The sequence below is a fragment of the Mirounga angustirostris genome, unplaced genomic scaffold, assembly GCF_029215605.1.
Source record: "Mirounga angustirostris isolate CCGP_5_RB_7025 unplaced genomic scaffold, mMirAng1.0.hap1 SCAF_9, whole genome shotgun sequence".
NCBI classification, from domain to species: Eukaryota; Metazoa; Chordata; class Mammalia; order Carnivora; family Phocidae; genus Mirounga; species Mirounga angustirostris.
In genome coordinates, this window is record NW_026991717.1 from 85,788,949 (window position 1) to 85,813,476 (window position 24,528).

At 38.1% G+C, this 24,528-nt stretch overlaps 1 protein-coding gene across 1 annotated transcript in view; it reads left to right on the plus strand.

The window, feature by feature from the left end:
- TTC6 (tetratricopeptide repeat domain 6) overlaps positions 1 to 24,528 on the plus strand; it is a 181,922-nt gene that overhangs the window by 50,556 nt on the left and 106,838 nt on the right. Inside the window, exons 2-5 of the mRNA XM_045901971.3 lie at positions 509 to 601; positions 9,546 to 9,755; positions 17,491 to 17,624; positions 22,579 to 22,773. Coding sequence (XP_045757927.1) covers positions 509 to 601; positions 9,546 to 9,755; positions 17,491 to 17,624; positions 22,579 to 22,773 — 632 coding nt within the window. The remainder of the gene's footprint in view (positions 1 to 508; positions 602 to 9,545; positions 9,756 to 17,490; positions 17,625 to 22,578; positions 22,774 to 24,528) is intronic.

Below are 24,528 nucleotides of genomic sequence, written 5' to 3' on the forward strand. Positions count from 1 at the left end.
AGGAGCTGGGTCTCTTTATTTCTATTCGTTGTTAGATGTTGTGGTCTTCTTACCACTTCAGCTAAATGAGATTTTATCATAGCAATTAGCATTAGTAATGATAAAAATGATATTAACAGTTATACTCATTAAAATTTAAAGTATATTCATATTCCTTCTTGCTTTGGGTTAGATTAAATTTTAGTTTTGATTTTCTCTTTCTGTGCAGCCATTTAATGGCAGTGTTTTACAGAATCTGTACCTTTACCTAATTGTCTTATTAAATCTGATGTTATATCTATAGATATCAATAATTTAAAAAGCCATGAAATTGGAATAATGGACAAAATATTTTTATTGTATCTTTTGTTTTATACTTCCTATTTACTACATAATATTACCTAGCTTAAATTTCTCTTTTATATATTCCTCACTGATGAAATGCCTGGAATTTTGCTGCATTGACTAATACACCTCTATGATTTTAAAAACTGGCATTATTTTAATTGTTTTCTTTTTCTTCTTTAAGGATATATCTTTAATGGGGAAAGTGTACTGTCACAAGCCGTCTCAAGTGCAAGCAGAACAAGGATTACAGATAAATCTTGAGGAACCTCAAATGGTAAAGTTTTTAATAAAAATCCTCCTTGCCTATATTGAAGTGGTGGTCTGTGTCTTGTTGCTTGAATGCTTATCTAGATAGTTTAAAAAACAAAACCTCCCCTAATTTATTTTAGAAGTGTGTTTAGCTGTAAGAACATCTAATCCAATATCACATCGGGACTCTTGGTTGTTTTCGCTCACCATTGCTGCGTATCATAGACCTTCTGAGCTAAGGCCTCAAATTCATTTCTGAAGGGAAAGATTTTAACAATTCCTCTGGTCTAGGCATTTAGATTCAGAAGGTAGTTGGAGAGTTAATTAAAGGTTATTAGCTTGTAAGAAAGCATCACCTTATTTTTTATTCAGCTAGCAAAATTGTTTATAGCATTGATGAGGGAAAATTTTGTAGAGAAATATGGACTGTTGGTGACTGAAGTTTGTTTCAGAAATAAAGCTTCCTTTTTGTCCATCATTGGCAAAGTATTTATAGGATTCAAAGCAATCTGGAATATATTCCCTATGGATAGAACATGTCTCCCTGTGTATAGAAATCCACATTTACATAAAACAAATCATTGCACCATGATCATTTCCTTTGTAAAATATTGTTAAATAGCAAGCTCCTTTAGTTCCTGAAAATATGAGTCCACACATATAAAAATTCAGATTATACTTCATTTTTATCATCATATGTTATGGTTAGAAAGTATATGGAATCTTTTCACAAAAGCCATGGATCTTATGATGTTAGAGTTTCCGCAACTGGTTGAACTACCAGAGTTTGAAATGCTTCTGGGTTGAGACCATGCCTTTTTCTGCTTTGTATTCTCATCTCTTACCTCAGGACCCCCGCATGTGTGATGCTAATATGTATGTACATCAATTTTGAAGCCTTCCCACATATGCTTTGGACTTAAAACTGACAACTGGGGTAGCTTCCTCTAGGGAACACCATTTACAGGTAGATATCGAAACCTCTGATATGTAAGCTTCTAATAGGTATAGTAAACTGAAAATAAAAGATTAATCAGGTATAGAAAAATAGAAATTCTTCATTAATACCATCTGACTTAAAACCATTCACTACACTTGTGTAAAGTATAAGAAAAGATAACATTTTTCAGGAAAATATGAAAAAGGCCAAATATCAGTTACCTAGCTTAGACATCATCTTGACTATTTAAAATAAAGATTTAAACAAAAATATTGATTTCTTTGTAATTCTGTGGGAACCATTCTCTCAGCTTTGACATTTACAAGCAATCACTGGACCTCTTCTGGCCACTGGCTTTTTATTTTTATTTTTTTTAAAGATTTACTTATTTATTTTAGAGAGAGAGAGAAAGTGAAAGTGCATGGGGGAGGGACAGAGGGAGAGAGAGGAGAGGGAGTCTTAAGCAGACTCTGAACTGAGCATGGAGCCTGATGCAGGACTCGATCTCATGACCCTGAAATCATGAACTGAGCTGAAACCAAGAGTCAAATGCTTAACTGACTGAACCACCCAGGCACTCCTGGCCACTGGCTCTTTAAGGGGTAAAATACCTTTTAACTTGCTACCTGGCCATGGTAAAAAGGCTTCTCTGTGATATCTTTCATTCCAGACACTCTGCCAGAGAGCAGAACTCTATCTGTCCATCCTACCTGTCCCTTAGACTTCTAGAAGTTTCCTGGGTTGAGATTTATCTGGGGAACACGAGCCAACATGCTGTCATCTGGTTGTGCTGGCATCCTATCCTCAGAGCATGGCAGCCTCACTTGTGAACATCTCAGTGCCACAGGTCAGAGGGCTCTTAGTTCTTTGATGCAACTTATTTTCTTTAAGTACCCACCATTTCAAATATAATAGTTTTTGAATCATCATGGAGAATGACTGCCTCACATACTTATTAAAAAAACAAAGAGTTTATTCATTCATTCCTTTTCCTACAATGTGGTAAGCATTGTTTTAGACATGGTTAATACAATGATAGAAAAGACAGTTCTTGACCTTGAAGAACTCATTTTATGGAGTAGACTAATATATAAAGAGACACAGTATAATACTGTTTAATGATTATTCTAAATAGAGACTAAGTACCTAGCAGAGAAAAAATGGATATAATTTTCTTTCATTTATTTACTCATTCACTTACTCACAGATATTTGCAGATGGTATAAATGCACTAAGTAAAGATGGGTAAGACACATTTACTTTTTTAAGGAATTCTCAGACTTTAACATTTTAAAGTACTTAAACTTTCTGGTCTCAGGATGCCTTTAAACTTTTTTTTAGAGTTTAAATATTCTTTTTTAAAAATTTTAAATTCAATTAATTAACATATAATGTATTATTGGTTTCAGAGATACAGCTCTGTGATTCATCAGTCTTATATAATACCCAGTGCTCATTACAACACATGCTCTTCTCAATGTCTATCACCCAGTTACTGGAGGATGCCTTTAAACTCTTGAAAAATATTTTAAGGACTCAAAGGAGTTTTTGTTTATGTGGATTGTATCAACCAATGTTTACCATAATAGAAATTAAAACTGAGAGAAATATAAAATATTTATTCATTCATTTAAAATAATAAGCCAATTACATATGAACATATAATATATTGTTTTAGAAAAAAATAGTATCCCCCCAAAATTTAGCAAGAACATTTTTTTGCAAATCTGTATAATACCTGGTTTAATAGAGAGCTAGAGTCTCAGATCTGTTTCTTCATTAAATGTGTTGTGTATGTTCTTTTGGTTGAAATATACTATGTAAGCCGGGTCTCATACAGATTAAAAAGGGAATAATATTTTAATAGCTTCTTAACATAATTATGGATACTATTCTTTATTAATACACCCAAACTGTGCAAGTGGTAGTTTCTTAAAGATGAGTTGCAATGAGGAATCTGAAACAAGATAAATTAACTTATTGTATATCATTACAGTAAAGTGCATTGGTCTACCTTGCTCTTTGAATGGCTCTTTAACCCCTGCATACTTTTGTAATCTCATGTTCTAATCATATGAAAAGTATTGGTTCACTATTTTACCCACTGCTGCTTTTCCATCATCAGTGCAAAGGTCAACACAGTGAAAAAGGCAAATAAGGCTTAGTATTATTATGAAAATAGCTTTGACATTGCAGATCCCCTAAAAGGGTCTCAAAGATTGTCAGGAGTCTGTGGACCACACTTTGAGAAGTGTTAGTTGATTGGAAATAGGAGAAAGAGGGTAAGAGAGTGCAGTTTGGATTCAGGTTGTCTAGGTTCAAACAGAGCACTGCTACTTACTCTCAGTGTGACTTTGGGCAGGTTTCTTAACTTTTTGAGCCTCAGTTTCTTCATCCACAAAATGGGGTTGCAAACAGTTCCTGCTTCATGGAGTTGTGGTGAAGATTAAGCTTAAATGAGATAATGCTCATATATGTCAATGATTATGATTATGATAATGATTACTTAGACAATTACAATACAGTGTGATGCATGCTAAAACAGAGGCATGGCACAGAGTAATGGCAGGATCAGTAAAGGTTTGGTGGCAGAAGGAAGGCTGGGCAGAGTCCTGAAAAGGGTCATTTGCAGCTACAGGATTGCCATTGCCCTCTCCTCAAGCTCCTCTTCCTCCATTTTCTATTTTGGGGAGTGGTACCTTCATCTGTTCACTCTCCCAAACCAGAACCCTGGGAGTGTGTGTTGAAGCCAGGAGAAGAAGGGCAATTGAAAAGAAAGGGAGGGGGAGGAGCAAGATGGCAGAGGAATAGAAGACCTAAATTTCATCTGGTCCCAGGAATTCAGCTAGATAGGGATCAAACCATTCTGAACACCTATGAACTCAACAGGAGATCGAAGAAAAGAAGAGCAGCAATTCTCTGAACAGAAAAGTGACCACTTTCTGGAAGGTAGGATGTGTGGAGAAGTGAATCGGAGGCAATATTTGGGAAGATAGACGGCAGGGGAGGGGGCCTCCATCAGCCGCTTCTGGCAAGTGATAGAGCTGCGGAGCACGAAATCAGAACTTTTAGAAATTGGCTCAGCTGAGCGACGTTGCTCCAGTGGCTAAGTGGGGGGTGGAACCCTTGCTGGGACAGTGTGGTCTCAGGACCCTCAGGGTCACAGAAAGACCGGGGGTGTCTGAGTGTGGTAGAGCTCCCAAGTATCCAGAGCAGGGAAGCCAGCTGCAGAGACAGGGCCAAGGAGTGGGCTCGCAGCTCAGGATTGCCATAAACCATGATCCGTGGCACAGTCGGGCCACTGCCCTTCCAGGAGGGACCCAACAAGTGGCAGATCTGTGGAGACTCCCCTTCCTCTCCCAGGAGGAGCAGCATGGGAGCGCACCACAGGGATCTGCTGGGTTTGGAGACTCCACACGGGGTGGTGAGCCAGAGATAGAAACGCTCGGTCACAGGCCAGGTGAGCACAGAGTGCAGCCAGAGATCAGGAAGATGGGAGTGATTGACTGCTTTTCTCTGGGGGTGCACTGAGGAGTAGGGCCCCAAGTTCTCTGCTTCTCCAGGGTGGAGATTGGGAGGCCACCATTTTCACTCTCCTCCTCCAAAGCTGTACGGAAAGCCTGCAGGGAACAAAAGCTCCCAAGAGCAAACCCGAGCAGATTACTTAGCCCGGCCCCCCGCAAGGGTGGGGCAATTCCACCTCTGGCAAAGACATTTGGGAACCACAGCAACAGGCCCCACCCCCAGAAGATCAGCAAGAACAGCCAGCCAAGACCAAGTCTACCAATCAATGAGAATGGCAGAACTCCAGTGCTAGGGGAATACAGCACATAGAACTCATGGCTTTTTTCCCCCTGATTCTTTAGTCTTTCAAAGTTAATTTTTTTAATTTTCTTTTTTTGAATTATTCTTTTTCCCTTTTTCAACCAACATCTTATCAATCCCTTTTCAAAAAAATCTTTTTTATTTTCATTTTTAGAGTCATATTCTATCCCTTCATAGTAGTTAACCTTATTTTTGGTATATATATATATTAAAAAGTTGTTCTCTCTTTAAAATTTGGGATACAGTTTCTTCTAACAGACCAAAATATACCCTAAATCTCTAGTGTATGGCTTTGTTCTAGTCTCCTGCCTGATCACATTCTCTCCCCCCCTTTTTTAAAATTTCTCTTCTTTCTTTTTTCAACTAACTTCTTATCTTATCAATTCCTTTTATAAAATATTTTATAATTTTCGTCTTTACAGTCATATTCCACCCCTTCATCATACCTACTCTTATTTTTGTACATATATAAGCTTTTCTTTCTTTAAAATTTTGGAGGCACTTTCTTCTAACAGACCAAAATACACCCAAAATCTCATGTGTAGCACTGATCTATTTACCAGCGTGATCATATTTGATCATATTCTTTTTTTTTTTTTATCTTTTTCTTTTTTTTTCTTTCTTTCTCTTTCCCCTGGTTTCAGGTCTCTTCTGATTTGTTTTGTGTATATTTTTCTGGGGTCATTGTTACCCTTTTAGCATTTTATTCTCTCATTCATCTATTATCCTCGGACAAAATGACAAGATGGAAAAAATCACCTCAACAAAAAAGAACAAGAGGCAGTACCGACTGCCAGGGACCTAATCAATATGGACATTAGTAAGATGTTGGAACTAGAGTTCAGAATGACGATTATAAAGATATTAGCTGGGCTTGAAAAAAGCATGGAAGATATTAGAGAAACCCTTTCTGGAGAAATAAAAGAACTAAAATCTAACCAAGTCGAAATCAAAAAGGCTATTAATGAGGTGCAATAAAAAATGGAGGCTCTAACTGCTAGGATAAATGAGGCAGAAGAGAGAATTAGTGATATAGAAGACCAAATGATGGAAAATAAAGTGGCTGAGAAAAAGAGAGATAAACAACTACTCGATCACGAGGGCAGAATTCGAGAGATAAGTGATACCATAAGATGAAACAATATTAGAATAATTGGGATCCCAGAAGAAGAAGAAAGAGAGAGAGGGGCAGAAGGTATATTGGAGCAAATTATAGCAGAGAACTTCCCTAATTTGGGGAAGGAAACAGGAATCAAAATCCAGGAGGCACAGAGAACCCTCCTCAAAATCAATAAAAATAGGTCAACACCCCGACATCTAATAGTAAAACTTATGAGTCTCAAAGACAAAGAGAAAATCCTGAAAGCAGCTCAGGAGAAGAGATCTGTAACCTACAATGGTAGAAACATTAGATTGGCAACAGACCTATCCACAGAGACCTGGCAGGCCAGAAAGGACTGGCGTGATATATTCAGAGCACTAAATGAGAAAAATATGCAGCCAAGAATACTATATCCAGCTAGGCTGACATGGAAAATAGAAGGAGAGATAAAAAGCTTCCAGGACAAACAAAAACTAAAGGAATTCGCAAACATTTCCTTACACCACACACAAAAATAGACTCAAAATGGTTGAAAGACCTAAATGTGAGACAGAAGTCCATCAAAATCCTAAAGGGGAACACAGGCAGCAACCTCTTCGACCTCAGCCGAAGCAACTTCTTCCTAGAAACATTGCCAAAGGCAAGGGAAGCAAGGGCAAAAATGAACTATTGGGACTTCATCAAGATAAAAAGCTTTTGCAAAGCAAAGGAAACAGTCAACAAAACCAAAAGACAACCGACAGAATGGGAGAAGATATTTGCAAATGACATATCAGATAAAGGGCTAGTATCCAAAATCTAGAAAGAACTTATCAAACTCAACACCCAAAGAACAAATGATCCAATCAAGAAATGGGCAGAGAGATGAACAGACATTTTTCCAAAGAAGACATCCAAATGGCCAACAGACACATGAAAAAGTGCTCAACAGCGCTTGGCATCAGGGAAATCCAAATCAAAACCTCAATGAGATATCACCTCACACCAGTCAGAATGGCTAAAATTAACAAGTCAGGAAACGACAGATGTTGGCGGGGATGCGGAGAAAGGGGAACCCTCCTCCACTGTTGGTGGGAATGCAAGCTGGTGCAGCCACTCTGGAAAACAGTATGGAGGTTCCTCAAAAAGTTGAAAATAGAGCTACGCTACAAGCCAGCAATTACACTACTGGGTATTTACCCCAAAGATACAAATGTAGTGATCCGAAGGAGTACATGCACCCCGATGTTTATAGCAGCAATGTCCACAATAGCCAAACTGTGGAAAGAGCCAAGATGTCCATTGACAGATGAATGGACAAAGAAGATGTGGTATATATATACAATGGAATATTATGCAGCCAACAAAAGGAATGACATCTTGCCATTGGCAATGACACGGATGGAACTGTAGAGTATTGTGCTGAGTGAAATAAGTCAATCAGAGAAAGACATGTATCATATGATCTCACTGATATGAGGAATTCTTAATCTCAGGAAACAAACTGAGGGTTGCTGGAGTTGGGGGGGTGGGAGGGATGGGGTGATTGGGTGATAGACATTGGCGAGGGTATGTGCTATGGTGAGCACTGTGAATTGTGTAAGACTGTTGAATCACAGACCTGTACCTCTGAAACAAATAATTCATTTTATGTTAAAAAAAATAAGAAGATAGTAGGAAGGGAAAAATGAAGGGGGGGTGGAAATTGGAGGGGGAGAAGAACCATGGGAGACTATGGACTCTGAGCAACAAACTGAGGGTTCTAGAGGGGAGGGGGTGGGGGGATGTGTTAGCCTGGTGATGGGTATTAAAGAGGGCACGTTCTGCATGGAGCACTGGGTGTTATACGCAAACAGTGAATCATGGAACACTTCATCTAGAACTAATGATGTAATGTATGGTGATTAACATAACATAATAAAATAAAAAAAAAAAAGGAAGGGAGTGATTAACAGGGCCAAATCTATGGAGCATGTCATGAATGAGCTTGCCATAGAAAGCACAGGGCCCAAAACACATATTTCCCAAATATATCTATTCTGCTATTTTATGAAAAAGATTTTATTAAACCCCCTTTTTACTGATGAGGAGAATGAGGCTAAGAAGGGTAAGTAACTTGACCAAAATCACACTTTCATTAATTGACAGATCCAGGATTTGAATAGTGTCCCATCTAGTTGCAAAGCTTTTACTCTTTTCATAGCAGCATCCAATAAGTAGTTTTATAGAAATATGAGCTCTGGCTTAAAGTTTCATTTTACAAATGGAAATTTCTTGGTTTAGCCATCCCTTTTTGCATAATAAAGATATATAGTATTTGGTGCTGTATGACATCTTTACCCTTTATTTTACTTATTCGCAAATGAATGTATCAAAGAACAAAGTGATGTAATTGCATTTTCAAGTCATTCTCTAGAATTCAGATTTTTATATAAATCAGAATGGTTTTATCATCTGTTAATTTGAGGCAGTAAAGCTTTAACTGCCAGTACTCCATAATCCCAAATTGTTTTGGTTTAAAATTGGGTAATATCCAAATATGGCTATAAAGATACTTTACCTAAGACTTGGTGAGATTAAGTCAGTGAGACATTTTTAAGGAACACAATAGTTTTAAGAGTGATATTTTGTGAGAGTTTTTCATTAGGGCTTGGTATGGAGCAGGGATATCTGGGTGGTCTTCTTGAGGCCTCTGGGTCAGCTCTTCTTTGAGGACGTGGAGTCAGGCTTCTGGAAGAGCATCTGATTAGCAGAAATCCCATTTCTCAGGACCAAAGAACCTCAGAGGTCAGATGTTTCAGTGGGCCTTGATCTATGTGAGTATGGGGTGAAGTCAGGGTAAGATTGGTGTCTTATGATTTCCTTAGAGTTGGTGCATAGTAACTGTGGGGGAGCTATATTTTCTGAGACACGAGCCAGAGAAAATAATTTGCTAGGCTTTACATTGTTCTTAAGTCAATTTGAATTTCTCTTTCTAAATCTTCAGAGGAAACTTACTACCTTTGCTTAATTTCAATCATGCATTTTAATCATCATTTTGTGGTTAGAAAAAACATTGTGTGACTTAAAACTTTGGAAGGACCAATAAGAAGAACATTCTTGTACATCTGTGTTTTCCCACAGAATGTGCTTGAGGAACTTCCCAAAGCTATCTCAAGTATTTTCCAGCTTGAACAAGAGGATGTATTAGAGTGGGGAGTCTCCGAAGCAGAAAGCACAGTATTTAAATCTCAGGAAACTCTGGAAGTTCGACCAGCAGATGAATCCAGTAAACCTTTGAAAGACGAACAGCCCACAGGTGATTCCAAAGCAGCCAAACGGGCATCTTTAAAGGTAAAGCACTATTTGTGTTGGAAAGAGTTACGATTGTTGGGGATGTGCAAGTGTGAAGAAATGGACCAGGCAAGGGCCACAGCATGGAGGTGGGTTCACCCTGAAAAAGGGCCTTCTATTTGCAAATTGCTCATTTGCGAAAAGGGGACATCCCTGTGTTGAGGGCTTTTAGTCTTAACCCTAATTACAACTCTGGGGAGAGAAGACACATTTGCAAGGAGGGAAGGAACCTCAGGGCTTTCAGAAATTGACCAAGAGCCCTCACATTACCATCTTGAGGGAGTCAGAAACTGTAACCCAGAGACCAGGACTGGGTGAATTTTGTATATTTTAAAACTTTGCCCTGTTTAGGTTTATCCTAACCCTAAGTCTTTTCCTATTGTGAGAATGTTTCTCAGATTCATTTTATATATGTATAATTTAAATAATTTTTTACCATATCTGTGTATTGCCTTACTGCTATTCACTTAGTACGTTTCTTTAATTTGAGTTACCTTTTGACTTTAATGAGTTTATTTAAAATGGTGCATTATTTTTTTTTAATTTTATTTATTTATTTGAGACAGAGAGAATGAGAGAGAGAGAGCACATGAGAGAGGGGAGGGTCAGAGGGAGAAGCAGGCTCCCTGCCGAGCAGGGAGCCCGATGCGGGACTCGATCCAGGGACTCCAGGATCATGACCTGAGCCGAAGGCAGCCGCTTAACCAACTGAGCCACCCAGGCGCCCCTAAAATGGTGCATTATTATTAGGATAAAAAAAAAAAAAGCCACTTTTCCCTGAACCACAAAATATTATCTGGATTATCACCACGGGTCCTCTCTCTAACTGATTCAAATGGATACAACTTCTTGGGTAAACAACCTTCCCTCTTCTGTTGGGTCCCCTCTCCCCATTGAAGACCATGTTCCTGCTAAAATGTTTCACCCATGTCAACTGGCCATTCTTCAACTTGTGCCCAAAACTCCCAACTCTGAAACCTTGGGTTTATCTGTGACCTCCCCTTCCCTTGCCTTTCACCCACAATTAGTCTCCAAGGTTTAGATTCCTCCTAACATTATTGCTTGTAATTTTTTCCTTCTCTTTTCCAGTTGCCTTCATCCTAGTCTGGGTCCTAGTGACCTTATGTTTGGATTAATGCAGTAGCCTCCTGGCTTTTCTTCATTTCTCAAGTCCTACTTTCTTAAGTTCATCTTGCATGATGCTAGCATATTGATCTATTGGGAATAATGGTTAATAAGGAAGATGCACAAATAATAATTGACCAGAGAAAATCCACGACTGCTGTGAAGGAGAAGGGACTTATCTTGTGATGGGTTATGGACCCCATCAGAAGTTATGCTATCTTTCTAAAGCATGCACTTGGGGGTATGAAATGAATCCTGCCAAGGCTAAGTGAACCCACTCTTTGCTAACTACTCCAGGTGAATCCTGTGTTTCAGCCTGACACCTTCTAGGTGTGGAGCCCTTAGCATCTTTTTCTTTCTTTCCTTTTTTTTAAAAGATTTTTTCATTTATTTGAGAGAGAGAGAGAGACAGAGATAGCAAGAGAGGGCATGAGTGGGGAGGAGAGGGAGAAGCAGGCTCCCACTGAGCAGGGAGCCCAACTTGGGACTCAGTCCCAGGATCCTGAGATCATGACCTGAACTGAAAGCAGACGCTTAACCGACTGAGCCACCTAGGTGTCCCTTAAACAGTATCTTTAAAGACCATGGCATCTTGATGAAAAAGTGTTAGGCTGGTGAGCGTAGACAGTGTTTTCACCCATACTTCTATCTGAACATTGGGACTTTGGAAATAAAATGTGGGCATGAGAGGCAAATAGTTAGCTACTAAATGTGTAAAAAAATGACCTGGATTTCTGGACAGTGATTTAACAATGATGGCCTGGCAGGAATTCAAATCTCTCATTAGAAAAGTTCCACATTAATTCTTTTGGATTGTTGTGGCTGCCGTTAAATATTATTAAGAAGTTATAGAAATTTATTTTTAGTAAAAAGAGGCAGCCCTTCCCTAAGGTAATTAGCATTTATTATTTACCACATGCCAACCACTTTGCTAAGTGTTTTGCATATATTATCCTACTTTTTTCTAAAAATAGATTTCTTAACAAGACTGCATTTGAAGAAACTGTCATAAAGAAGATAAATAACTTGTCCAAGTACAAACATCTAGTTAAGTTGTAAAGGAAGGACTTGAAATGAGATGGTCTAATTCTGGAACCTTTACTCTTTACAAACCTTTGTAACAGTGCTCTTTCATAACAACAATTAACAGGTATCTGGTTAAGTATAAGAACAAACAAAAATGACTAGGGATAGAGTGTCCCTCACAAAACCAGAAGGAATGTTGGACAAGAAAGACTTGGGAGAATGGATTAAGAGAGCTCTAAACCAGAACCAGAAGTGTTTCAAGAGGAGGAGAAAAGAAAACCATAAGAGACTTTATGGTTTATTGTTTTGGCATAGTGTGGGACATATTAGAAATGCCATAGAAAGGCAATAGTCCCGTGACTCATACCACCAAGTGTCTTGTATTTATTTGCATTAACATGTCAAGATCAGTTATAATCCATGAACTTTACTTTGGACATTTGAGGCCATAAAATTAGTCTCTAGCATCCCTGGCACAGGAATGAGGAATAATGTACTCCAGCAAGGCAGGCCAGACTGGGGGTATAAGAAGACCTCTTTTTTTTTTTTTTTGAGGCCAAAGAATGAGTTTTATTAATGATTGCTGCCTGGTTTTGTATACATATCTCAGCTCATATCCTGAGAAATTCTTTTTCACTCAATCTATTACAGTCCTGTATTTTGTTACCACCTCATTATCTGTCTGAGAGACTGATTCAAAGTGAGGTTTAACATGCTGAGCATTTGGACAGCAAAGAGCAAGAATTTTTCTTTTCCTTTTTTTTTTAGGTTTTTAAAAAAATTTTATTTTATTTTATTATGTTATGTTAGTCACCATACATCATTAGTTTTTGATGTAGTGATCCACGATTCATTGTTTTTGTATAACACCCAATGCTCCATGCAGTACATGCCCTCCTTAATACCCATCACTGGGCTAACCCATCCCCCCACCCACTCCCCTCTAAAACCCTGTTTGTTTCTCAGAGTCCATAGTCTGTCATGGTTGGTCTCCCCCTCCGATTTCCCCACCTTCATTTTTCCCTTCCTTCTCCTAATGTCCTCCATTCTATTCCTTATGTTCCACAAATAAGTGAAACCATATGATAATTGACTTTCTCTGCTTGACTTATTTCACTTAGCATAATCTCCTCCAGTCCCATCCATGTTGATGTAAAAGTTGGGTATTCATCCTTTCTGATGGCTGAGTAATATTCCATTGTATGTATGGACCACATCTTCTTTATCCATTCATCTGTTGAAGGGCTTCTCAGCTCTTTCCACAGTTTGGCTATTGCGGACATTGCTGCTATGAACATTGGGGTGCATATGGCCCTTCTTTTCACTACATCTGTGTCTTTGGGTAAATACCCAGGAGTGCAATTGCTGGGTCATGGGGTAGCTCTATTTTTAATTTTTTGAGGCATCTCCACACTGTTTTCCAAAGTGGCTTTACCAACTTGTATTCCCACCAACAGCGTAAGAGGGTTCCCCTTTGTCCACAACCTCTCCAACATTTGATGTTTCTTGCCTTGTCAATTTTTGCCATTCTAACTGGTGTAAGATGGTATCTCAATGTGGTTTTGATTTGAATTTCCCTGATGGCTAATGATGATGAACATTTTTTTATGTGTCTGTTAGCCATTTGTATGAAGAAGACCTCTTTTGACACAGCAAATGGAACTAGCACAGGGGTGTGTTAAAGGAGTAGTGCAGGACTTCCACTGCTCAGATATATGCCAGAAGGTCTCATTCAGCAGACACCAGAGAATTTGATTAGTCTTTTTTTTGTTGTTTTGTTTTAAAGATTTTATTTCTTTATTTGACAGAGAGAGAGAAAATACAAGCAGGGGGAGCAGCAGTTGGAGGGAGAAGCAGGCTCCCCGATGAGCAGAGAGCCCGATATGGGACTCGATCCCCGGATCCTGGGATCAGACCTGAGCTGAAGGCAGCCGCTTAACCAACTGAGCCACGCAGGCACCCTTGATTAGTCTTTTTTGACCATTTCTGATGGCTGAGTAATATTCCATTGTATATATGGACCACATCTTCTTTATCCATTCATCTGTTGAAGGGCATCTCGGCTCTTTCTTAGAAGCTCATTAGTATAATAAAGGTTATTGGAACTCTCTTCTCAGTCATGACCAACATGACTTAGATAAATTAAATGAAAAAGAGAAATGAGGTAATGGTGACCGTGAAGAAATGTCTGACACAAGGGCCTGTGAGAGGATTGTTGAACATATTAGGAGGGAAAAGGTTAAAAAGTCTGTAAAAATATAGATACCACATGTCTTGAGATTCTAAATGGAAGGAAGTTTAAGAGATGCGGGATGCCCTTAATCCCCTCAGATTCTCACAAAAACAGTTATGAGTAATCTATTGCATTCACAGTTTTAAAAATATACAAAGATGAAAGAAGAAATACACATTCATAGATAAACGTAAAAGTGACATGTGGCTGTAATAATTATATCCAAAAGCCTAAGATCCAGAATGGGTTGAGACCTGTGAATCATGCTAAGAATAAAAAAGTTTTTTTTTTCATGTTAGTTTAAGAGCAAAGAGAGAAAAAAAGGAAGGATAACCCCATCATTATGGATGAATAGTGTGATGACAACAGATGACAGAGTTGCCTTAATTTAATTTTGAAAAAAGGTTGAGGTTTTAAGTAAACAGAAATATGACAAAGAGAAAAGGAAGCTGATAAACTTGTACTTTGCTTCTCTTAAATCTGACAAGGAGAATAATCTTTCATTTAGAAAGAAGGGAAAAAGAAGTGATAAAAGAAACTTGAGGCCCCAGATTGGTAAAAGATTGTAAGAGTTAACTTAGGTATCTGAGCCTGTCAGCTCAGATAGATAGGTTGAAGCCTGTTGCCCCCCTGCCTGCAGCAGCTTTGAGGAGATGCTACAATGGGAGGGGAGCTAGAAGCCTGGGCACGGGCAACTGCAAATCTGAGATTTACTTTTTTAAGGATAAGGGTGATGGTTTCTGTAATGTATGCACTGATCTTGGACAAAACTCTGGAATGATTAAATGAATCACTAAAAGAATTGTAAGAACTTTAGAAGAACACTTTATATATGGCTTATAAGAGGAAGCAGTAATCACTTGGAGCCAGGATGGGTTTCCTAAGGATAAGCCACAAAAGACCAATCTTACTTCTTTTTTAGACTTACTAGACTGAGCATCAGAAAACTGTCAGACCTGGAGTTCAGTGCAAGGCTATCATGGCGAAGAGGTTGGCCTACAAGAAAGCTCATTAAACATTAGTTATTGTTATTAGCCTTTGGATTTCAGCAATCCATTTATGCAAGCCTCCCAATGACAGTTTTGTAGACAAGACTGCAATCAGTTGAACTGCTAGATGGATTTGTAATTAGTTATGTAAAGGATGCACAGCTAGTCATGAAAGTCCCTAGTGGACTGTGATAAGACTGTGTCCATTTCAGCATATTTCCCAATAATTTGGTGAGAATATGGAAGATTTACTGATTGTATTTGTAGATAACATCCAAATGTGATGGTAAGATTTGGTTGGTCAGACCTCAGATAAAATTTAATTGGGATAAATGTGTGTATGATTCTGCCCTTGGATCCACAAGCTAAGTGCATAGATATGGGATGACATGACTCAGAGCAAATGTGAAAGACTTCAGAGTTTTAGGCCTTGATTTAGTTTTGTGAGAGGAAGACAAGTGCAATCATAGTTTGCACTGATTGACGAATACCATAAAAGAGGATCATCTTTCTCCTGGTTGACCAGATCACATACACCTCACATGTCATGTTCAGATCTGGGTTTCCAATCCTAGGAGCGACACTGACAAATTGGAGACCATTTGGAAGAGAGCATTCAAGATGACAAAGCACAGTATCTCAGAAACATGTCACATAAGGTAGAATTGAAGGGACTGGTGATGTTTATCTGGGGGAAAAGCAGGCCCAGGAGAGTCAGCTGTATTCAAATATTTGATTGTCAGTCAGATGGAAGGAGCTAGACTGTCCCTGTATGATGGTTTGAACTGAGACTGGTGGATGAAAGTTGTGAGGCTCTATAACAAAAAACAACGGGGAGAGTTTCAGAGAGAAAATGACTGCTTTTGGATGTGTCCAAGTCCCCTGTTCCCCACCATGTTCAAGCCAGGGTGGATGACCACTTGGTGGAGAAACTGTAGGGGAAATTCAAACATTAACTGGGTGGTGAGATAGATGGTCTGTACTCTGAACTTTCCTTATTCATCATCACTTCTTTACCAAAGAAATCACAATAGCTCTCTCCTTTCTGCTGCTGGGAGCCCAAACCCTCTACCTAATTTACGAGAACCTCCCTTTATCTGGCCTCCTCCTATTTATTCAACCATATCTCTCCACTTTCCCCAAGGAAAGCTTCCCTGCTTTCCTCCTTAAATCTAGTCTCAAAAAAAAAAAAAAAAAAATTACAGAACATCCCACCAAGAAAAAAATCTTTTGATGACCTATTACCATGAATTCTGCAAATTTTCTAAGAAATCTAGGAAAACAATACTCCTAATACCTATAATGATTAAAAGGCAATTATTTAAGAGACAGAAATGCATTTGATTTTTCCCAAGCAGTAGAAATAGAAAACAGTACAACTCTAAGAAGTACAAATTGGTAAACATTCCTCAAAACAGTTATATGAAACATTAAAATTCATTTTGGCTTGTGCTTGCAACCACCAGTCATGCCAAACTTTTAAGACTAAGGGCAAATTCTATTAAAAATACCAACCAAAGGGAACCTGGCTGGCTCAGTTGGTGGAGCATGTGACTCTTGATCTTTGGGTTTTATGTTTGAGCCCCACGTTGGGTGTAGAGATTGCTTAAAAAAATAAAATCTTAGAAAAAAAACAAGAGTAGATCTATGGAGGGAAAAATCTTATATTTCTTCTTTAATAGTTTTAAGGCAATAAATAAAATACATTTTTAAAAGATTTTATTTATGGGGCGCCTGGGTGGCTCAGTTGGTTAAGTGACTGCCTTCGGCTCAGGTCATGATCCTGGAGTCCCTGGATTGAGTCCCACATTGGGCTCCCTGCTCGGCAGGGAGTCTGCTTCTCCCTCTGACCCTCCCCCCTCTCATGTGCTCTCTCTCATTCTCTCTCTCTCAAATAAATAAATAAAATCTTTAAAAAAAAAGATTTTATTTATTTATTTGAGAGAGAGAGAGAGAGAGAGAGAGTGTGGGGTGGAGGGGCAGAGGAAAAGGGAGAAGCAGACTCCTTCCTGAGCAGGAAGCCAGACATGGGGCTCTGGGGCTCGATCCCAGGACCTGGAGATGATGATCTGAGCCAAAGGCAGACGCTTTAACTGCTGAGCTACCCAGGTGCCCCAGGCAATAAATAAAATATTATAGATAAATATGGTACTAATATTTTTATTGCTATGAAGGTGTATATGTAAAAATTTAGAAAAGGATTTAGAGGAAAATACCAACTCACCTTTAGGATTTATATTATGTTATAAAACATACATAGAAATTAGGAGTTTAAATATAAGATAGACCATTAAATATGAGAGAAAGATCTAATTCTCATGTTACAACTTTCATTAACAGCCTACTTTATATTTTCTTAAAGGTGAAATCATCAGAATTTTTGCAAATCAGAGGAAAAGAAGTTAAGCGAACACAAAAAAGTAAATTAGAAATTCCACAACAGAGACAAGGAAGGTGTCCAAAACCCCAGTGGGATCAAAAACTACCTAAAAACAAGTAACTTCCTTAAGTTTACAAATTTTACTGCCTGAAGAGAAGTTATTTAATAGCATTGATACCTGAAAATGCATTTTTAAAGGAAAATTAAATATTTTAGAAATTCATATATATGAGGTCTAAGTTAAACTTTCCCACAGGATGAGTTAGTGTGAGATATTATGGTTGGGATATATGTTCTCTACTTCACACTTCTTTCTGTTACTCTTTTTGGCCAATGTACTTAGTTTAATGATATAACAATGATATAACTAGAATTAAAAATAGCTCTTTGTGAGACTAAGGAAAATTAAATGTTAGATCTGATATTTTTGGTCACAGTAATGACTAATTTGGATTAACTGCTTACTATATTGGTTAATTTTGTTATGATGAAATAAAATAAAATTCAACCCAACACAAAATGTTCATAGGCCAATTAGTTTGGTAATTTAGATGACCTTATTTTTCTCTACTGTCATTTCATGTTTTATTTTCCCTCCTCCCAATTTTTAATGGAGATTCTTATGCAGGGATACACCCACAATTTTGAATAATATGTGTGAATGCAATTTAGATTTAGGGGTTTATCTTTTGCCAATCACCTTGTTGAAACTGGTTTTCTCCTTATTTTACCACTAGGTTTTTATGGGTTGGTTTATTCTAGATTCTTCTGCATTTGACCCTTTATTGGGGCTTAAAGAAGCTTTAATTATTAGCTTTTGTTGTTGCTTAGGGCATTGAAAGGTGTGCTGGACATGGAAGACAACCTTTTTATGGCCAGCCTAAACTTTGTAAATGGATATTACTCACAATTTAGTAGCTGAGAATAGACTCATGGGAAAAGAATTCCAAAGTTTATGAAAGAGTCGAACTGGCATTTAAGTGACCCTGTACATGCCATTGCTTATCTGCATTGCTTTAAGCTCATTTAGTTAGCAAGATTATGTATTAAAACAAATAGTGACAGCAGACAACAAGTATTTTACCTTCAATAAATAGTTACTGTCAGATTATCAATGAAGCAGAAACTTCTTGATTTTTTTTTCCTAAAAAACCTTGCATTTAGTGCATTAAGCAAAGTAGTGTGGCCACACACAGAGTCAGAGTCTTTTCTTTTTTATGTCTTAGTGTTTCAAAGAATGACAAATAGTCCTGTTGAAGGAGAGTGTGCTATAAAAACATATAGCCTTTGTCGAGCATGCCAAAAATATTTGTAGATCTTTTTGATATATATAGTACTGTGTTAATTCATTAAAATTGAAATGAGAAATTTCCATTAAAGAGAAGTAAGAATAAGATGCAGAGGAATGAAAACCTGAGAATTAAGAAATTTGTATAATGAAAGAGAATTTTGGAAAAATGTTTCTGAAAATCTTTTAGTCACTGCTCCTTTTTCTTTAAACAATTTTTTTTTTACCTCACTTTTCTCACCAGTGACTAGCTCCCAAATTAAATTGTTTTCTTGGAAATTCAGCCATCTCTTGGAAATATAATGTTATTTAGCTCAATGACCTAGGGAGATTCACTTGCAAATCTGTTATTAGAGTATGATGGGAGCATAGGAATTCAGATTGGTTGTGGTGCTTTTTCAAGGAAAAAAAATTGGTAATGTAATCTCAAGTACATTCCACTAGCCAGGACTGTTCTAGACTCAATGATGATGTAGATGAGCTTGACTTCAGAGCTCACCTTTCTCTCTCCCCCCTTTTTTTTTTCCCCCAGTCCTAAGACTTTCTTAGGATCCCTGGCTTTCTGGACCCCCATTTTCACTCCTTTAGTTAGGTTTCTTTGTCTCAGGCATTTCCAAATGCTTTGGTTTTACCTCCTCCCAATCCCCACCCTACTCAAACGTGTACAGATTTTAGTCTGTTCTTGTTGAGCCCTATGCTACTCATATTAGTGATTCAATAATGTCCATATTGTGCATAGCGATGGGTTAGGTGCTGCCCAATACAAATTAATGACAACAGAAATAAAAATAAAACAAGCATTTCTTGAGACTTCCACAGGCCAGGGACTGTTTATTATTATCAATTTTACAAAGGCAATGGTTAGGAATTTTTTTTAATAGTTAGGGATTTTTATTTTCATCTTATAGAAGACCTTCAGAGAAGCCAGTGATACAGCTTGCAAGTATTAGAACTGAGATTCTGATCCAGGCCCAGCCAACTCTAAAGTCTAAATTCTTTATACTATGCTACTATCTAGAATACATGGAGCAGTTGGTGGACAGATCAGCATTAACCCATTAGATAAAGGGTGAGAAGGGGTGGCACAAGAAGAAGGAGATGTATGAAAAGAGATATTTGTAAAAAAGAAAAAAAACCCAGCAAATTTTGCAGAGAAGTTTGTCTTGGAGGTATTGTTTGAAGGATGTTTAAACATGGACAAAAGGATAGGCCGCATTTGATCCATAACTGAAGGAACTGACAGGTATTGCTGTCCCCATGAATTGTCCTGGAGACAGATAATAATAGCTAATATCTGCCATGTGAGAGACACTATTTTAAATGCATTCAATCCTTTCTTTCTTTTCTTTGAACTGAAGTATAGGTGACATACAATGGTACATTAGTTTCAGGTATACAACCTAGTGATTCAACAATTCTGTATGTTATGCTGTGCTCACCACAAGTGTAGCTACCATCTGTCACCACACAACGCTATTACAATACTACTGACTATATTCCCTCTCCTGTGCCTTTCATTCCCATGACTTATTCAGTCCATAATTGGAAGTCTGTATATCTCACTCCCCTTCCCCTACTTTGCCCACCCCTCCACCCCGTCCCCTGTGGCAACCATCAGTTTGTTCTCAACTCCTTTCCTTCTTAAAGTAACTTTATCCAGGATGTGCTAATGTTGTTATTTCCAATTTGCCAAGGTATAAATAAATTGACTTGCTTATGACCTAGTGATAATTTTAAACAGGATTTGAACAGAGACAGTCTGACCCTAACCCCTGTGTTAGAAGTACAGCCAGATATTAAGAGCCTTGAAACTTAGAGAGAGGAAGTTAGATGAATGCAGCAAGCAACAGAGAAGTGTTGTGCCGGGCAAAGGAGAATTTAAAGACCAATGCAATAGAATTTTGCAGGAGGAATTGAAGAGAGGAAGAGACAGAGTGTGCAGTGCTCAATCCAACTCTCAGACCCTTGTGAATGCAAGCTGAAGTGATGAGGACCTGGACTGAAGTGTGTTGGAAGTGAGGAGGGAGAAGTAGCAGCCTTGGGCACTGGAGAGGCTCAGTTTTTCTTAGGATGTGCAAGTGAAGGGAAGAGGAGTCAAAGATGGCTCAGCGTTTTGTATCTTTCAGGCCAGGGATCTAGGTGAGATAGTGCCACCGAGATGAAATTTGGGAGGTCTCAGCACAAGAGCAAATAGAAACACTGAAACTTACTTTGCCCATGTACAAAGGGGAGTTCAACCTCAGAAATCATCCCCTGTTTGGAAGATGGAGAAAGAAAATCGAGTGACTAAATCAAATCATGATGAATTTGAGAGGTAGATGGAGAGCTGGGACAGCACAGATTTAAAAAATCTCACAAAGAAAGAGCAATTTCAGGAAGGGTCATCGATATTGTCAGCTGTGTCTTGGAGGTCCTAGAGAACATGATCTAAAGTTCAGTTGATTTGATTTGATGAAAAGGTCATCATTTGGTTAATGGAAGAGTATAATTTTATTTATTTATTTTTAAATTTTTAAAAAAGATTTTATTTATTTATTATGACCGAGAGAGAGAGAGAGAGAGCAGCAAGCACACAAGCAGGGGTATTGGCAGTCAGAGGCAGAGGGAGAGGGAGAAGCAGGTTCCCCGCCGAGCAGGGAACACAATGCGGGGCTTGATCCCAGGACGCTGGGATCATGACCTGAGCCGAAGGCAGACAAAGGCAGATGCTTACCCGACTGAGCCGCTCAGGTGCCCCAAGGGATGGAGTCATACTAGATAGGGGCCACTTCCACCTCAGGGGCCATTAACAGTCAGTAAGAGGAAAAAATATTGGCTTATAGTCAGCAGCATTGTATTAGATCCTAGTAGTTACTAATTTTATGACCTCTCCAAAATAAGCCTGCTCTAAAATAAGGATAATAATACCTCCCATATAATAAGTTCATTGTGGGAGTTAGAATGTGTATAAATCATCTAGCGCAGAATAGTATTAGTGGTACATGATAGGTGCTTGATACGTATTTGTTGATTGGATGGCAAATGACAATGGTAATTAAGAAAGCTCTTCATGGGCACCTGGGTGGCTCAGTTGGTAAGCGTCTGCCTTCAGCTCAGGTCATGATCCCAGAGTCCTGGGATCGAGTCCCACATCAGGCTCCCTGCTCGGCGGGAAGCCTGCTTCTTCCTCTCCCACTCCCCCTGTTTGTGTTCCCTCTCTCGCTGTCTCTCTCTCTGTCAAATAAATAAATAAATAAAATCTTTAAAAAAAAAAAAAAGAAAGCTCTTCATGCCTTCTTTTCTACTTTGGAAAGGCAGGAGACAGGCAAGTTCTAGCATAGTGGGAAGGAAGATGCTGCATAAACTTCAGAGACCTGGGTTCCATTGATGCTGGTTAATGGATAATGCACTACATCGTTCTACTTCTTCAGGGACATTAGCATTTGAGCAGAGTAGCAAAGATGTAATGCATGATGGCTGGATATAATGTCACCAACTGAGTTACCGAAATCAGGAGAGAAGAGATGTGGGGTGAGATGACAATGAGTTTGCTTTTAGACCTGTTGTTTCTTAGGTATCTGTAAGTCATATAGATTGAGATCTTCAGCAGAAAGTTGGATGTATAACTTTGAAGATCTGGTCAATGGTGATATTAAATTTGTTATAAACCAGCATTATAGTTTTAAATCTTATACATTTAGACACCCCTTTTAGAGCCTAAATTAAACTGTCAATGTCAATGTATTTTATACCGAAAAGACCGAAAATGATCAAAGAAGCCCACTTTCTTTGCTCTGTTGCAGAATTCTGCAAGACTACCCCTCTCCTACCCTTCATGATCTGTGCACCACTGTCCCAGCCCAGGAGCTGCCTGTTAACTTGCACTTGGCTTCTCGAGTGTACCATACAGCTGACAAGAAAGGTCATAATACTTTGCTTGCAATACTGGGAACCTCTTTCTTAGATAATCACTTTACAGATGAAGAACGAAGAGACAGGTAAGAGTTCCACTGGTAATTTTCTTTTAAACTAGATTTAAACTGTCAAAGAAATTCTGCCTTTGAGGTTTAGATTTTGAAGACTCAGTCTGTTTTTAGACACTAGAGAGAAGCAGTTTTTGTCCTTTTTCATCCCTTCCCAGTACATACACAGTCTAGGACACCGTCTTCATTTCCTGCTATTAACAACATGAACCGTGGCCTATCATAAGGTAACTTTAGTTTAGTGGTGTCTAGTTACAAACGGGTGTCCCATACATTAGCTCATTTGTTCTCTGTAACAACTCTGTGGAGTACAGATGTGAAAATTGAGGCTCATAAAAATCAAGCCATGTTGCTAGGCTTATACAATTAAGAAAATCACAGATTTGAGATTCAAAGTCAGTCTTTTAGATTTCACACCACCTTTGGGCATACTTGAGTCCAGGGATCATGTACAAAAGTCATTGCCTCTGGAGTTTCTTCCATTTCTCTTCATGTCTCACTTTCCTTTGGCATCTGAGCATTCTTTTGTGGAGATTATGTAATTTATAGCACCCTCAAAAAAGAGGAGAAAAGGGAATGGAGGTCACATTTATTTAGCATTGTGTTGTGTGCTTTGCATCTTTTCTTTTTAAATCTTCAACTGTAAGAAGTCATAATTTCCATTTTATTCTTTAAGAAGCGTACACTCCATAATATCAGGTTGCTTGCTCAAGTTCTCATCTTTGGATAATGATAAAAATCTAGATGTGTCTAACATAGTTTTTCTCAAACTCTTCTTCACTACCATCCCTTTAAGGAAGACTTTTAGACTTTTCCTCCTAATTGCCTTTCCCCGTTAAATTTTAATATCCTGGATATACGTTGCATCTCTTTATAGTACTATATCTATTTACACACACATATATATGTGTGTGGATATATATGCCATATACATAGAAAGAGTAAGTTTTCATCATCCCCCTCCCCAGGCACCAACTTTCACTCCTTTGGGGGTAATATCACCTGCCCATTGAAAATGCATATTCATAAGTCTCTTGCCTTTCAGAAGAGCTCATAGGAATCCTGAAAAATCATCTATGACACATTTGAGAATATTGAAAACATTAAATATAAATAGAACTATTTTAAGTATTTTAAGTATTTCATTAAAATATGAGAATATTTTAAAAGACCACTTTTAATTACATGAACTATCACAGAATTATTGGTAACTTACCCACTCTTTTCATGGTATATTCCGAGCTCATTTCCTCAAACTTGACTTTTAGTAAAAATTGTAACACTTTACTGCATTCTTTCATGATTTAAAATCATCCAGTTTCCCTGAGTTCAGTAATCACAATGAAATTCAATTTGAATTCCTATAAGAGGGTCATTCTCATGTTTATTTTCGATTTAGGCAAAGATATTTTTCAAGGGTTTATTTGCTATTCATAAGCTTATACATGTAAGTTTTTTAGTTTTGATTTAGCAAGTGTTTTGAAATTTTTGAAACAAATTGTATGTGAAGAATTTTGGAAATTTCAAAACTTCCTGCTTCTCTGGTAGAAAGTAACAGTTCTGTATGACATTCTTTGGAATATCTTTTAAAAGCTAAAGCTGAGAGTGGAAAATAAAGACATAAACATAATCTAGTAATCATGAAACTACTATTTTGAGTAATTTCCATTAGCACTGTAAGCTAAGCAACATTTTGAGGCGTTATAGCTTCTATTAGTCATGCAAAGTGTTAAAAATACTGGTTTCTTTCCAATTCTAAATTTTTTTTTC